Raw genomic sequence first — 17,695 nt, 5'->3', positions numbered from 1 at the left:
TTTTGGGAGAAGAGGCTGTGATTTTATGTGTGGAGTTTACATGCAGCTGGATAGTCTATAATCTGAGCATAGCCTAACACCATAGTGGAAATCATATGCCGCCTCTTTTTGACCATCTCCAATGTGAGTGAGAGGGATTTTTAGCACCACTTCAGAGGAACTAGAAAGACATTTTTATTTCCACAAGAATCCTCCCTCCCCCATATTTCACTTCACTAATAACTTGAAAATGCAATTCAGGCATCATTGCAATTCAGAAAGGGAACTGATAGTGGATGCTCGAAGTCATTGCCAGATCTTGTTCTTTCCAGGACATCACTCTGCAAAATGATTGGGCTGAAAAGCATGTGTAAACTCTGTAAAAAAAATCTTGCAAAGGTGTAGGATCCCCAGCAGAACCTTCTGATGCCTTGCGGGTAAGAGCCCATTTGGCTGACAGAGTTGCTCTTCCACACCTGCCGGAAAGTTGGGTGGAAAGATATTTGAAACTAGCTGTGAATTTCATTATGCCTCTCTCCAGCCAAAGGCACACAGGGGTGTGGTGGTGTAATGGGCTGCCACACAGATGGGTTGCGGCTGACAGAGTTGCTCTTCCACACCTGCCGGAAAGTTGGGTGGAAAGATATTTGAAACTAGTGTGAATTTCATTATGCCTCTCTCCAGCCAAAGGCACACAGGGGTGTGGTGGTGTAATGGGCTGCCACACAGATGGGTTGTAAAATGCGCAGCCCATCTGTCTTTATCATGCTCATTTCCTCTTTTATTAAAATGTTAATGAATATAGTTTTTATTTATCATTCAGTGGCATGTGCAGCATCCTTTTCTGGGAAACAAATCTGCAATCTGCCTAACCATGTGAGCCGACAGAGAACTTTTCCCATTACATATTGAATCAGGAATATTTTGGTTCTTTTAAAACTGCCATATGCAGGTTGAACAAAAAATTCCTTTACTTGTTGATGGCAGCATGGGGGAAATGGAAAGCACATTAGATTTGGGGTAGGAAACCCTGAATTTCACACCAGGCATCCTAGTTGCTACCCATGTGACCATGAGCTTTGGTCTCCACATCTGTTAAACGGGGGTAACCACTCCCTCTCTTGGAGCTGTCTTGGTAAGCAAATGAGATAATTTATGGGAACACATTTGCATTCACTTATTATCATTCAGACATGAGTTTATGTGGGTTTGATTTTGTTTTGCTCATTCTTTTAGACTCTCCATGGAAAGTGCATCTGTCAAATGTTGGCCCCGAGATGACAGGCGTCACTGTGAGTGGCCTGACTCCAGCTCGCACCTATCAATTCAGGGTGTGTGCAGTGAATCAAGTGGGCAAGGGCCAGTACAGCGCTGAGACGAGCAGGTGTGTGAAGCCCATCCCTCTTTGTGGTGACAGGAGCAGCTTGGTCCTGAAAGTTAAATAGAAGCATTGTATTAGGTGGAGGAAATTGAACAAAGTAATCACCCTGAGTCACTTAGGGATATTGGCAAAAATGTGAGCAGAAAAGTCTGTCACAAAGAGAGAAAACAGTCATGTGTTGGACTAGCTGGGTTTTCCTGAATTGCTCTGAGGCAGGTTTCTTGGATTTCTCCTGTGGTGTCCTGGCTGTCCCTACGTAAGTCGTTCCTGATAGCATAGTCCTCTGTAAACAGGAAATTAACAGCTTATGTGTTTTCCATGTCCTTTATCCACCCTGACTGCCAGCAGGGTGGCAGCTAGTGCCACCATCTTGACAAGTAAACACCTAGCAGGGTGTCGTGAGGGTAGCTGAATGACTCCATTGTTTCTGTGGCAGTGTTGCATTCCTGAGTGGTCTTTATGCTCACTCATCCCTGGGAGGGCTGCTTCAGAAGCTCATTCAGATGTGACATGGGAAAGTGTCTCCATCAAATCTCAGGGAGTCCTCCCCAGCCAACCTGGGCTTTCAAAAGGCTTTAGTTGTAGAATAGTTGTAATCTAAATGACTTTTTTCAAAATGTGGGAGTTTGATATGAGAAATGTTGAAAGAGCCAAAGAAAACAATTTGGAAAGAGTCTCAGACTTCAGGCCTGTGAGCTGGCTCATTAAAGCTTGTAATCTTTTTAAAGAGTTGAGGCACTGAGTTATGGAGACAGAATAAGGTTACCTCCTGTGTCTTCCTTGTTGCTTGCTTAACTGATTTTCTATTATGTTGACTTGTTGTAACTATTTCACACACATCCCTTCAGTTTGATCATGTGTGTTTTGGTTTTCTTGTCACCCAAATTTTGTAAATAGTCAGGCTCAAGATTCAGCAAGATAGAGAATGCAAATGAGAATCCTTTGTTTCTGGCACTCATCACTCTTATGCTCATCTTTTATTTTTAGGCTGATGTTACCTGAAGAACCACCCAGTGCTCCCCCCAAAAATATAGTGGCCAGTGGGCGTACTAATCAGTCCATCATGGTGCAATGGCAGCCGCCCCCGGAAACGGAGCACAATGGAGTGCTGCATGGCTACATCCTCAGGCAAGTAACCTGTGACTGGCCATTTCTACACAGTCATTATAAAGCGTCAAGTGTCTGTTTCACTAAGGTTGCAAACTCAAATGTCTGTAGGAGCCAAACAGTAATCAGGAGGATCAGGCCAGTGTGAAACTAGGGAGTAGTGGAGACTGCAGCAAACCGGAGAGCACAGCTCCTGTGGACAGCCTTGCTGAGACATTCTGTGCACTTCCAACCATAAAGTATAAGTATACACACAAGACTGGCACCAGCCATTGCTTTTTGGGAAAAGAATGGAGGGGAGGTATTATGGGTTGGGAGCAAGGTGTGCTTTTCACTGTAAATCCTTTAATTCCATTTAAGTTTTCCCCAGGGGCACATATTATTAAACATAATTAAAAACAATAATAATTAGATTTAATTATTATAGCTAATTGTTACCATGCTAGTATGTTGCGCAGTATTGCCAGATCTTCTTGTATTACAAGGAAATCCAAAAATCTAGGATTTTACATACAATCTGACAATTTTTAGACATAACAAATGAAAGCAATGTATTTCGAAACATAGGGCAGGCCAAATGCACATATCCACAGGCCAGTTATAGCTGAAGGGTGGCCAGTTTGCTGTCTCTGCCCAAAAGGGTGGTTAAGCTTCTAACAGTATTTCAAAGAACTAATATCAGAACTTGGCTGTGTTTGACAGAAGAAATCTCCTTTGCCAAATCTACTAATTTTAAAATTGCACTGAATGTGATAATTGCAGTGGTTTGTTGACACAAGTAAAAAGAAAAAAAGCAGTATTAAAGGATAATTATTAAATCTCTTCTAATAGATTGTACTGCTGTGGATGTATTTGTTAATTTTATCAGCCTTTTTGAGACAATAACTGTAGGTATCCATTATTCTCTTCCTCCAAATGCCTACCCTGGGCTCATTCTGAGTGTATGATCAGTAAATACTTGGTTAACAAAGGTCTTAAGTGGATGAATTTAATTTCTTAGATAAATGTAAGAAGTTGTGAAAGTGTTGCTTCTTTAACTCTATTATCTTTGTATATGAAGGACAGCTTGTTCCCAATATATATATTTATATAATCATCCATTCATCATTTAATACATGTCTATCTATACACATGTAATATTTGCCTATCACAACCAACTCATTGCTGTTCTCAAGTTTTTCCTCAAGATATGAATTCTTCTCTAAGCCAGATCATTATTTACCTGAAGTGGTTTAAATGAGCCATCCCTGGGGGAGCGCAAGGGGCTAGAATCAGCACTCAGGGCCCCTTTTGTCTCCTTGTCCCAACTGTCCTTCCCTCTTTCAAAGAAGGACAAAGAGGAGACTGAGATTCTGTCCCCTATGGGCACGGGGCCTGTGGACTCTGGTTCCTGTTGATGCTTCTGGAATAATTCCCAATTGCTTGATGTTTCTTCTCTCCAGAAAATATCCTGGTGCTTCCTACTGCTTGAAGGCTGAGGTTTTCCGTCACATTCATGCTTCTTGCTCTGGCTCCAGCTTTAAGCCCATTACCTCTTATTCCATACCCATCAACTAATGAAAATAATTGGCCTGCCCTCTCTAACCAGCCCCGCACATGCTTGTCATCCCAGCTTTTTTTCAGCACGTGGGGGAAATGTTTCCTTAGGCTGAAGCTGTCAAGTAAGGACTTTAAAAGTCATCCCACAGAAGCAGGCTCGGGGCACAAAGTTTAATAATAAAATCTCTCTGATGTTATGAGGCCACATCAGGGACTGCACATTTCTCTATTTGTAGGATTACTACTGTTAAAAGGATTTTCCATGATGGAGCCAGTAGAATTGAGTGCTGAAGAAGGTGGTATCTGTATTTTTAGGAGCTTAAATCAAAAAAGCCCTAAAATGAGTGTGCTCTACCATAGTCCTGTGAATATCAAAGTTTTCAGAATTAAAGACCCATGCCAAAGTGAATTTGCTTGGAAACATTTCCAAATAATCCTCTAGTCTGCAAATCAGCTCTCTGTTTGCAAGTTTGTATCCTCCAGGGCACAGTCTCTGTGTCAGATCTGAGGCACAATACATGGAAGAGCAAATGGAAATAAATCACCTTCATGGCTTCAGCCAGAAGAAGTATTTAGGATGCATGTGCAGTAATAAAATATTTATAATAATAGGCAGGGTGTTTCTTTGTGAGGATCATAGGGGTTATGTCCTTTAGAAACATTCTCCTGTAATTTCTGTATACAAAAATCATCTCGTTCTAGCCAAGACGGTCTCCTGGGCAGCATATCCTACCAGTAAGAGGAGGAGGCCCTGCACTTTCGTTATTAATTGTGACCTTCTTAGACATCCTGTGAATACTACAAAAGCACCCTCGGCCACCGGTTAGAATGCACCAACCTACATGTTCCAGAAGGAGGCATAGCCCATTCTGAAGATGTAAATTCTGCAATGTGTTTTTCACAGTTGCATGAAGAGTACCCTGGGAGAAGACGGGTGGCTCATCATGCAACCAGTTTAGCATAACTCCAAGATTTCTCTTTCTTCTACACTTCTTCGTAGAAGAGCAGTGGGTTTGTTTGTTTGTTTAATGTTTAGTAGGTGCTTTACACTTCCAAATCTCTTTCACATTCATTGTTTCATTTGGTTCTTGCAGCAACCATGTAAAATGCCGTTATTATAATTCCCATTTTAGAGAGATGGAAACCAAAGCTCAGAGAAGTTAAGAATTTGCCTAAGATCACCAGCTCAAAAGTAGCTGAGTGGGGACCTCAGCCAAAATCTTCTGATGGTAATTTCTTTGCTTTCCCCTGGAATGTATATCGTATAGTGATGGGTCCACATGAGCAAACCCTTCTCAAGAGGTCAAGTTCATGTGTCATACTGATTATGGGTGATCTGTGGTGCCATTCTCATGCCCAAGTTTTACATTTTTCCAACTGGGCTGTATAATTGTCTCAGTGCCATTTATTTTAAAAGTTTATCTTTAGATAGGGAATTTAAATGGAAATGTCTTTCACATGGGTTAATTCATTCCTAGCCTTTCTCCCTGTGGCCCACTGCCTTGAGAACTATCACATTCTATAAATGAACTGAACACCCGCTGTGAATTGCACCTGCACTTGCTTGCTGTAGGTAGTTCAGTAAAGGAATGCCAATTCAGTAGGTATCAGAAGTGGATGGAATATGAAGCAAAAATGTGGTCTGATAATTTAACTCTCATTTTTGCCCATCACAGAATAACACTTTCCCTCTTCAGGCTGTTTACTCCTTTCAGGAAAGAGGGAGAAGTAGGTCTTGGACCTTCTGGCTATTCGAGTGCTCTCTGCTCTTGATCATTTATGTTTCCTATCAAACAGACCTCTCACCAAGTGCAAATGGTCTGTAACAAGAGGGGATGAAAGGTACTCTCAAAAATCCTGATTTTGTGAAGAAACATTCATTGCCGTTTCTCTGCTTTCTTATGGCATTTTCAGCCATCATTCTCTTTTGGAAAGTTTTCTTACATTTAAGGGCGTGCGTTTCTGAGTTTCTTCTTTTTTCTGATAAAGACAGCCATACTGGTGCCCTGGTGTGTATCTATCTCAGACCACGGACCAGCCATACTGGTCCATGTGTGTCTATTTCAGATCCTTCTCCTCTGTGCTCAGGTGCTCTGGCCTGTGGGACAGTGCAGGTAACTGATGAAGAATCTGCAACCCATAGAGGCCAAAGCTCAGTGGCTCAAAGATTCCAACATGCCATAAAAAGTTAACAGATTTATTTCTGCCGTTTTGTTTTTGGATCCCTCATCAGTCTTTTCCCCTTTCCGTTTATCATACAAAGCCACATTTTCCTGAGAGAAGAACCTCTCCTGGGATAGAATTTAGATGCTTTCAGAAGCTGTGCAGGATGACTAGGAAATTACTCCACTGTACATGTCCCTCACTTTCCCCAGGGGGACTGATCCATAAAAGCTCAATAAATTAACTGAATTAGTGAGTGCAGTTCATTAACTTCTATAAACTGAATCATGGAAAAACATTTACTAATCAAAAAATGCCCTAAAAGTCCTTTTATAGTACAAGTAGCAATTTCCTACTTTATACATTTTCTAAGTCCAGAGTTGTGTAAGTCGCTTTTTTAATAAACACAACTTTAAATTTCTTCCTTTACTACACTGAAGAACATATACTACCCAAGCACTCACAAAGGTCCCCTGAAAAGTAATTCGTCATACTTAGCATTGGACTAGTATTTTAGAAGTGTTAACACCTTTTCAAAGCCACTTATTCTAGCTCTGGGATATACTTAGACAAATCTCGAATTCCTAGAGGGAAACAGAGCAGGGAGCTTAGTCTGTGGAGACCGAGAGGCCACATGCTGTTTGCTTCTTGATTTCTCCCCACATTTCAACGTCACAAAAGGAAAGTGTTTCTCATACTGATCTACAGCAACACCGTGATGGAAATCGTGTCTGGAATTTTTGGTACTAAGTCACTTTACTCCCTAGACAAGTTACACTTAAAAAGCTGTAATTTTTCCTTAACTGTACTGTAGTTGAAATGTCAGCTCTGTTTTGCCCAGAGTTTATAATCACTGTGAGATTAGTTTATATTTTTAAAAATTGTTGAATTAGGATATGGTGTTGTCTGAGGCAGACCTCTCAGCTCTGCTTCTGTTTATTTACTTCTATTTTCTTCTAACCATGCAAAATAACGTGGGCAAACCCAATTCCTGTTTCATATTATTTCTCTTCCATCATGGACTTCCTTTGTGTTGCAGATACCGCCTGGCCGGCCTGCCTGGGGAGTATCAGCAGAGGAACATCACCAGCCCTGAGGTGAACTACTGCCTGGTGACAGACCTGATTATATGGACACAGTATGAAATACAGGTGGCAGCTTACAATGGTGCTGGCCTGGGAGTCTTTAGCAGGGCAGTGACTGAATATACCTTACAAGGAGGTAAGCTTGCTTTCCAAAACCACAAGGTCGTGCTATCTTTTTGGGGGAGCAGGGTTTGCAAAATTTGATTGGAGTGTGTTAGAAATAAAAATAAAGGATTCCATCCTCTACAGTGCATTTAGAAGAAAATACATTACGTGTTTAATTTAATCTCTCCACCCATTCCTAAACTAAAGCAATGCTGTAGAAAGGAGACAAATAATATTCCAGGGCCGGCCCGTGGCTCACTCGGGAGAGTGTGGTGCTGAAAACACCAAGGCCCCGGGTTCGGATCCCATATAGGGATGGCCGGTTAGCTCACTGGGTGAGCGTGGTGCTGACAACACCAAGTCAAGGGTTAAGATCCCCTTACTGGTCATCTTTTTTGGGAAAAAAAAACAAAAACAAATAATATTCCAACTGCTTTTTTCAAGGGCAGGAAGTATCTATACACCTCCTTTAACTGGTACACTTATTCTTGAAAAGTTCTGTGGAACTGAGTTTTTCTAAATGGAATAATTGTATGTTTTGCAGTAAAGTTTGCTGTGGAGTTCTATGTGATACTATGAATGTTTTTCAAAGAGAATAATGATTTACAATTTTGTTTTTAGTGATGTAATCTGATTATTGGTAATGGAGTTTGCAACCTGGTGCTTTGTGGGGTTTTTTTTGCCTTTTTCAGTTACACAAGCAGACAATTTACTAGATCAATAAAAACTCCCTCCACTCCTGAAAAAAAAAAAGTGACCAGACAGAATGTCGTAAAGCCATCCACAGCACTCGTCCAGTGCTTCCTGTGTAGTAGGACTAGGTATAAAAATAGGAATGGGGCCCAGACCCTTTCTCAAATTGCTCACAGTTTGTAGGCTAGAACAGGGCAAGTTTCATTCTTAATCACTTATGCATAAGGAAACTGAGTATTAGCTAGCTTGAATTTAGTTGTTCTGAACTGCATGGCCAACAAATGGCAGAAACAGCACTAATATCCAGTCTTCTGAGTCAAGAACATGTTCTCTGAGCGATGTAGGCATCCTCTGATGTCAGTGGGACTTCAGAGGAGATTTTGGTGTGGTTAGTGATGGACTGGCTGCCCGGCCTAGCAGGTCATGGTAGGGGGTTCAGTTAGAGACGGTGGCATGATAGGTGGGCTTCGGCCTCTGTATCCAAGTATTTCTCTGGATGGAGAAATCACTGAAATATGCTTTTGCTCCTTGAAAGGATTTGTTTTCCTCATATGGGTGAGAACCTGACTTCAACTAGCTTTTTGTCTTAATCTGGTTCATCATCTCTCCTTTTTTCTTTTTAACTATTCATAAGCTAAAGTCTGTACATAATGCTGCATGTGTAGTTTTCCATCACATCTCAGCTTCTGTTGCTGGGCTGTCTTTCCCTTGCCTGGGTGTTCAATGCCTGGTGCTGCCACACAGAGCCGGAGCACTCCCGGGGCACTCAATGGACATGGTTGTAATTCATATCTGCACTCACTGCAGAGCATTTCTTCTTACACACTCTTGAGGAATTCCTTGTATGTTCCTCTCCTAAGCCTCGTGTAAAGACTTCCTCATTGTGCACTCAGGAAACACAGATGCATCTGTCCTCCCTTTGAGGGGCTCAGCCTTTTCCTCTCTGCATGTTTCAGACTTCCTGTGTGCTCTGTGGGATTGTAAATGCCCCTGGGGAACTCTCCCCTGAGCTTGCTGGGATTTAGTACTTTGTCTCCTGTTGTCTTTCCCGCCCCAGACTCCAGCCCTAAACCCATTCCTGGGCCACTGGAAAGAATTTCTCAGGCTTGTGACAGCCTCAGAGACTTCCCCAGGAAGCACCCACTCACTCTGACCCTCCTTTGTTTGAGGTACATTCTTCGAGGTACATGCTTGAGCCCCAGGACAAATTGGGGGTGATAACACTTATTGACCACAAAATGGGGGCACTGTCCCTTGGACATGGCCTTGGCACTGACCCCAAGTCAGGGTCAGGCACTTGGCTGGCATCAGGAGGGGCCCACAGCCAAGGGACAGCAGTTGGCCCCACAGTTCTGGATGCCTCAGGGTGCAGTCACTGTGCTCAACCGTCCCTGCTTTTCATAAACCTCCCAGTTGGCCACACCATGGCTGAACAAAGTGAAGCAAGCATGTTAATTCTGTCCTTTAATCAACATTCCCACCCAGGGTAGGACAGAAACAGGAGAGGATGTTAGGCCACCAAGTCTAACAGAGTGCAGGGAAGGCGCAGGAAGGACAGGGGCAGCACTAGTCTAGATCTGGAGGGGAGGACTTAATGACCTGGATGAAAAGGGATCTAACTAGAAGGTGACACACCAGGAAGAAAAGTGACAGGAGGAGACAATGATGGAGACTGAGGCATGGGAGAGAGATTTTCGCACACATACACATTCACAGGTGTTTTTGTATACATGGCCTCAAAAGACCCCTTTCCTGGGAGTCCATCCAGGCCTGATCCTTAGTATTCACTGCTTATGTGTCTTCAAGAAGCACATTTAACTTCCTGAGCCTCAAGTTTTTCGTTTATAATATTGTGGCATTTCTGTCTGCTCTGACTACTTCAAGGGCAGCTATGAAAGGAAAGCCAGACAATACATGTGAAGAGGAGGCTTTAAAAATCCTGAGATATATAAATATCTGCGTATTGTTGTTGTCTGTATTCATTTTTCCGCTATGACAACTAGTATCTACTACAGTATTTGAGTGTTTCTATAATAGCTGTTGTACAGAAAGAGATTTGGGGTCAATCTCTCTGCCAATTTAAGTAAAATCGAACACAGACATTCAAGAATTGATGTGAGCACCTACTGTGTGCTCAGAGTTGTGGGATGAGCCCTGGCACCAAGGGTAGAGAAGACGCCTAATATGTTATCAACCTTGGGGACCTACAGTCTAGGCTGGGAGATAAGACTGAAATAAGAACATGAACTAGAAAAGAAATCAGCCCCGCTCATTTATCCTCAGGTCAGTACTATAAGCACGCTTTAAAGACTCCCCAGTAAGGACCCTTAGAGGAATATGCATAGACGCGTGCAAGGTGTTGGAAAAATAGAATAGTTTGGTCAGGGCCTTCGCCTGGGGTCCAGTTGGGTGTGGTTCAGCACGTCTATGGAAAGCAAATTGTGTGTGTGTAGAGTTAGTGCACATGTGCGCCAATGTATTTTTTTTAGTTTTGTTGCTATTCTTGTGTTCATTAGAGAAAGAGAGAGAGATAGAGAGACCTGTGTGAAGGGGTCTGGTGACCCAGCCTGGCATGTGTGGGGCCTAATGACCCAGCCTGGCACCTGAAGGGTTTGTGACCCAGTCTGTGAACAGGCTTGAGGGGTCTCGGAGCTCCAGACCCAGCCCTGGCTCAACAATCGGCCCAGTTGGTGCAGGATTACCGGCAGGTAAAAGAGCCTGACAACTGGCGTGGTCGAGTAGCTTTACAATTGGCGTCGCGAACAGGATTAGCAGACCCCCACACAAGGCCACCCCAAAGAGGAGCTTATTGTCATCTACATGGTGGGGCCCTTTCAGAGTTTGCAGCAGTCTGTATTGGTTAGGAATGGTGTCCAGCTGCTAGAAACAGATTCAACATAGCAGTGTAAACAAAACAGAGGAGTGTTTTTCTTTTTCTCACATCAGAAGAGCAGGCAGTGGGCAGTGGTAGGTGCAGAGATGTAGTGGCAGAGTAAGAACCCGTCTGTCTTTTTGCTTTGCCATCTTTAGCATTTGCCTCATGGTCACAAGCTGGCTACTGCAATGCCAGCTATCATGTCCACATTCTAGAAGGCAAAAGAGAAGACAGCACAGGGGTGTGCCTCTTGGCCAAGTATGCCTGCCTTTAAGGAACTTTCATGGAAGTTCCACTTGCTGCTGACTTCTTATAATTTCTGGAATTATCTTTGCATAAGAGAGACTGGAATATGGTCTTTCAGCTGGACACATTTCTGTCCATTGTGAAGGAAGAAAGGGGAAATGAATATTGGAGGGACAGCTAGCAGCTTGTCTCACTTTCTAAAGTGAATCTTGCTGCAGAGTCGAACCCTAGATATAAAATGCATCTCATGGCCTGCCTCATACAGAATGCCTCACGATACTTCATAATCCTCTGTGTTGGAATTAGCAGAAACTGCAAGTTCCCAGCACCTCCAGGCCATGACTTCCCACAGGATCCCCTGCAGGCCCCTCAGGCCCAGGCCCTAAGCTCCTCCAGAGCTGTTTGGGCAACAGCTGAGCAATGCTTGTATGCTGTTGGGAATCCCACTCAGTGAATTTGAAGTATCCCATGGCTATTAGCACTGATCGTTGAGAAAGCCTGAACGCCTGAGTAGGTCCTTGAAGCTAAAAAGGGAGTAATTGAAATGCCTGTATGTTAAAGGCGAAAAGAATAATTCATAAAATTAATTATTTGTCAGCCTAATTTGGAAAATTATTGGAATGTATGGAAACATAATTCGGCAGTCTATCAGGAGTTCATGAGAAAAGCAGGAAATACTCAGCCTGGGGACAAATAAGGTTTCAGCCCAACTAGCCCAATTTTTTCTTCTTCCTTCAGCCAGGTAGCAAGCTTGATCCATCAGGGGAAGTGAGATGGAATTTATCTTGACTTTAATAAGGCTCTTGGATTCAGCTTCTCTTGAGAAAGTATCAGAATGCTGGGGAAAGGTGCTGTAGCTCACACTACCGTTAGGTGGGTGTGGAACTTGTCAGACAGGCATTCTCAAAGAGAACTTATGAATGATGCAGTGTTTGCCCGGGTGAGGAGAGTGAAGGGCACACAGATGCTCTTGCTGGTGCCAGCAGCAGGAGCGCAGCAATAGGAAAGCTGTGTGTCCGGGGGGTGGGGGGTGGGCATTTGCCCGGGTGAGGAGAGTGAAGGGCACACAGATGCTCTTGCTGGTGCCAGCAGCAGGAGCACAGCAATAGGAAAGCTGTGTGTCCGGGGGGCGGGGGGTGGGCGACAGCAGCTCATTCTCGTAGAGCACAAATTTTTGGTCACAAGTTTGTTTCCTTCAAGGAAGCTTCTTAAGGAAGATAAGCATGTCATTCCTACCTTGAGCTCAACACAGTGTGGTATCTATCCCTGAAGTAATTTGAACCCACAACTCACCTACCACACACCCCATTTTTCTTTTCAATCCCATTTATTATAGAGATATATTTAAAATGTACAGTTCATCCACTCTGGTTCTTTACAAGTTCTCAGCATGGACCAGTACCTTGTACATACAGGAATTACTTAGTATAAACTTTCTAACTTCCCTGACTTTTGATATTCCACCTTCATCCACCCCCCCGCATTATCTTGTCTGCCAATCCCATTTCATAGATTTTATTAACAATGCCTCCATGACATTTTCTGCTCAAGGCATTTTAAAATGAAACATATTAACGTACAAATTGAGCAGCAAAGCTCTAATACTGTTTCAGCCAAGTGAACTTTCCGAGGGGTGAGAGGAAATGTTGATTCTGTCACAGAGCTGTGGCCTGAAATTCCAACATATTTGGAAACCTTTAAAATGAAACATATTAACGTACAAATTGAGCAGCAAAGCTCTAATACTGTTTCAGCCAAATGAACTTTCCGAGGGGTGAGAGGAAATGTTGATTCTGTCACAGAGCTGTGGCCTGAAATTCCAACATATTTGGAAACTGCTTGTCAGATTTTAATTATTATTACCCAGAATGAAATGGAAAAGAACTTAAATTTACTTGAGAATTTAAAACTGCTTCCAGAAATCAATAAGCTTTTGGTTTCAAGTGGAAAAAAACTGTAGAGTGTAAGTTCTGCATAACTAAATGTCCAGTATAATTAGGAGCATTTTTCTTACTGCCAATGTCTACTTCAGCAACTTTCTAATCATTTAGTATGGGAGGGAAAGTACTGTAGTCATTTGAAGCAATCAGGAGTTCAAATTCAATGCTGATTCAGTGTTTGGTTCACAAATTTAGCTTTGTTAGAAATTATTCAAACAACCATGAAATAATGTGACCATGAAGTTCTCAGGTGAACCTGAGTGTGGGATATTATACACTGTTAGAATATGAAATATAATAGGTTATGGTTATAAACCCATGTTGATTAGCAAACTTTTTTATTCATTTTTAAAATGCATCCATTAAGATGCAGATGTTGATTTTTCTATAAAGGGTGCAAAATCAAATTATTCTGTAAACCACTTTTGCATGCTAAGATTTTACTTTTTTTCCTGGTATTATTTCTTTATTATTTTTCTTCTTGTAACAGGTGTATTTGTGCTATAATGATTTATTCGGGTTTCAGAACATTACCTTATAATGAAAGAGAAATATTTCATATTTAAAAAGAAATGGAAAAAAAACATTTGGTAATCCACATTTCTAAAACATTAGTAAAAGCTCCTAAACGTTCACTTGGGCTTTGAAAGGTTTTTTAAAGTAAGGATTATAAATGAACACTCTGTTTGCAAGCCCCGTTCTTATCTCCTCTTGGGAAATTCTCAATGTGGCATTAAATGACATTGCACAAAAGATTTGTTTCTCAATCCCTAAGACTTTCTAGACCTTAGGCTGTACCTACAGAATGGGATAATGTTCCAAATTCTTCCAGCATTACCTAAAACACTAAGTAAAAGCTGAACAAAATAGGTATGGGATGTTCCATTAGGTGTGAGCTTAATTTGGTCTTTAGAGCTTATGGGAAAGGAAAGGATAGGAAACTAGCATTTTAGGGAAAGCCACTCTACACCAATTTTTGTTATACTGTGCTGTGCACTTAGATTCATTATCTTATTTCATTCATCTCCCAACAGTCATGTGAGATAGGCACGACTGTCTCTGTTTACAGAGGAAAGTAAGGAAGCTCAGAGAGTTTACTAACTTTCCCAAAGTCACATGACTGTATAATGCTGGAATTTAAACCTAGGTCTGCTGGCCTTCCAAGCCCATGACCTCTCTGCTATAACCTGCCATCACTAGAATTCGCTTTTTATTTTTCATTCTGCATATATCAAGTACAGACAAAAATTGCTGCCAGATTTTCAGTGCACCTTGTATATACGATAGAAAAGAAGTGAGGTCACACCTCACTTATGTCCACATAGCAGGTGAGTTTGCAGTGGCTTTTGGACATTTTTGACTGCAAGGCACAACAACAACAAAAAAATCTCTTTTACATTGAAACCCAGTAGGCACACACTCAACTGAAACAAAAAGTTCATGTAACAATAGTTATGCTCGCAGTGTATGATGTTCTTTGACATTTTCTATTCTATTCCATTCTGTTTCATTCTTTCATTCTTTAAAAAATGCTGGTGTGAACTACTGAATTGATTTCCTGATCTGCTAATGCATTTGTGACCTACAGTTTGAAAAATATTGAATTTGAGCAACACAGAGTGTTTGGTTTGACTGATCTTGTGTCCCTTTCAGAAAAAGCTCCCACTGGACCTAGAGTTCACCAGGGTTAGCATTGTGAAGCCTGTCTTGTACATCCGATTATATAAGACAGAACGGGGGTCTCAGTGGGGATGTAAGCAGGTACTGCCAGCCTCGGCACAGAGCTAAGATTTGGGGCTGGAGGAGATGGGATGGGGTTCCAGCATCTGTATCTGTGCAGATGGCCTTGTGAGAGAGAAAGGGTGCCTGGGACTTGCCCTTCAGCTGCCAGTGGAAGATACATGAAAAATAATACCAATCTTAAATTATTGTAACTATCACATTAATTTGTGATTTACATACCTGTCTTTCCTACTAGACTGGGAACTCTTTGAGGACAGGGGCCATGTCTGATTTGCCTTTTTTATATCTGTATCCCCAGAACCAAACACAATGCCTGACATGAAGATAAACAAAGCATTAGTATATACCTGATTAAAGACAAAATGCTTATTTGTTTCTATTTCAATGTCCAATGCTATGCCAATTTAATCTCCATATTCAGTGTGATACTCTACCTTGTGTCCTGACTCTCCTTGCTGTCTTGAAAACTCAAAGGAAAGCAGCTCTGAGCCCTGTGATGTGTAGATTGGGCTCTTAGTATCTTTTCTGCATCATGATATTCAAAAGCAAACCTTCCTGAGTGCATGTTCCCCACACTGAACTTGGCTTTGCCCGGGGATCTGAACTCAGAATCTTTCCTCCCCCTACTCTGCTGAAAATGCTGAATATAGGACTGCAGCCTAGCAGGTACGTTGGGAAATTATCTACATGAAAGTGTTACTAGCTTGACCAGGAGGTATGCTACTCGATGTCCTGGAAACTCAAGGCAGTGACACTGGTCCTAAATGTGCCCATGAACATGTGTGTGTGGAAATGCTACTTACCTGCAAGGCTGGCATGGAGAGCAGATCATTGTAAGAACAGAAAAGAAACCATAAATATGCAATTTTCACATACGTGAAGAAAACAGAAAGATTGGATGCATTAGAAAAGGGGGTTTGGATGAGGGAAAGGAGGAAACACCAACTTGGCAAAGCCAAAGTGCTGCAGAACCAGCAGAAAGCCAGATTGAGCTTCTGCCCTTGGCTGGTCTCAGTCCCTTGTTTTGGAAGTTCAGCATTTGGCACAAAATAGTTACTTTTCAGGAATAAAACCAGTATCTCAAGAATTGAAATATTCCTCTTCTATCTTCTCATCCCCAACCTGCTACAGATTCAGAGGAGCGGGCTAAGGAGGACCAGGTCAGCAAACAGCCTGCCCAGTGCCTGCTTCCTGTGCCCCCCTGTGTTGTACCCGCCTAGCCTAAAAACTGGCCCCAAATACTTCTCCTCAATGCCTGGCAATAAAGAATTGAAAAAAGTTCATAAAGGGACACCCAAAACTTTTTAAGTGTTAAAGTCTTTTCTTATAAAGGCCGTAAAAATATATTTGAGCTTATTTGTCAAAGATTTGTAATCCTAATAATGTGTTAGAAATGTTTAATGCAGTGAGAACATTCAGGTGTATCAAAACTGCAAGAACCATAGCAACACAAGAGCTCAGCCATAGCCTATAACGATCTGGAATTAATGATAACACGCAGCACACAAATTGTAATATATACATCCACCCCGTAGTGTGTAGCCAGTAATTCTTCCAAGTAATGAGCTTGCTTCTGTCATGTTTGAAAGGCATATACATTTAATTCTGTGGGATTACCTGGAGAAATAGATGCCCATGAATCCCCATTAAGTTCTGGATAGAAACTTCAGTCTCTAATATTTGAAATCATATACTTTTAAGATAATGAAAAACAGGGTGTGCAATTTTGGCAAAGATAAATATAGACCCAAAGAAAAGAAAAATAAAGACCCATGCCCTCTTCCATGGTGTAGAGATATCGCTGGGAAGCAGCTGCCAGCCAGCAGCTCTGTTCCCAGCCCCTCGCATGCGGTGGACTATGACAAGCTCTCACCGTAGAATGCAGGCAGAAGTGGTGAGACTGTTTTATAGGCAAAAGTGATTCCAAAACCAGTGAAAGGAGATTGGAGCCAGCAGGTGGGCTCTGAATGGTCACATGCAAGGCTGCCCACCATCCAGGAAAATGACATTGCACTTGAGGGAAATAAAAGATGTAATTTTATATTGTTAAGGTAAGAGATTTTATGGTTTATCTGTAACAGATAAGATAGTGTTACTTTAATAAATACAACTGAGCATGTTTGAATATAAAGATTATGTTGGACAATACACTATAATTTCATTCTGTGCTAAATTCAACTAATTTTACAGCATTATCAGTGGGCCACTTAGCATCTTTAGGTTTGGTTTGCACCAGTCTAATAGGGGATTATAAACAGGATGCAGAAGTAAATTATTTCCTACCACAAAGGCCTGAATACCCATGTCTACCTGTCCAGTGGGCCACTTAGCATCTTTAGGTTTGGTTTGCACCAGTCTAATAGGGGATTATAAACAGTTTGCAGAAGTAAATTATTTCCTACCACAAAGGGCTGAATACCCATGTCTACCTGTTCCAGAAGGCCCCATGAATTTCTCTGCTGGCACCTCACAATGTTATTTATTAATTTTATTTGACATGTGGCAAATCTCTAAAACATCATATAACTCCATGGTCAGCACAGGTTTCTTTTGATTAACCATTATTTTAAACTGTTTCTGCCATTTATGTAGATTGAAGAGAAGATGAATTGTGATGATAGACTAGAATTTACTCAAGGGTGTTGCAAATAAGGTTAACATTATCTTCATGATATTGTTTGACTTGAATGAAGTATCAAAAAAAAAAAAAAAACAATGTGTGTCTCTCTTTAGCTGTATGCCATGGTTCGGGAAAATTACCTGCCTGACACAGTTACGAATTCCGTGGGCTCTAAATAGCAGCAGACATTTCTGGTAGGAAAGGCAGAGGAGTTTTGTG

The 17,695-nt window shown here is 41.8% G+C and overlaps 1 protein-coding gene across 1 annotated transcript in view; it reads left to right on the top strand.

Moving 5' to 3' along the window:
• The window catches only part of LOC103600286 (protein sidekick-1-like), a gene marked incomplete at its 3' end in the record, with an annotated part of 115,624 nt that extends 108,234 nt beyond the window's left edge, over positions 1–7,390 (top strand). Inside the window, exons 11-13 of the mRNA XM_008584520.1 lie at positions 1,216–1,363; positions 2,348–2,488; positions 7,209–7,390. Coding sequence (XP_008582742.1) covers positions 1,216–1,363; positions 2,348–2,488; positions 7,209–7,390 — 471 coding nt within the window. The remainder of the gene's footprint in view (positions 1–1,215; positions 1,364–2,347; positions 2,489–7,208) is intronic.
• Between the last annotated feature and the right edge of the window lie 10,305 nt (positions 7,391–17,695).

The sequence above is a fragment of the Galeopterus variegatus genome, unplaced genomic scaffold (genome assembly GCF_000696425.1).
Source record: "Galeopterus variegatus unplaced genomic scaffold, G_variegatus-3.0.2 Scaffold3294, whole genome shotgun sequence".
NCBI lineage: Eukaryota > Metazoa > Chordata > Mammalia > Dermoptera > Cynocephalidae > Galeopterus > Galeopterus variegatus.
This window is presented reverse-complemented; position numbering and strand designations above follow the sequence as displayed.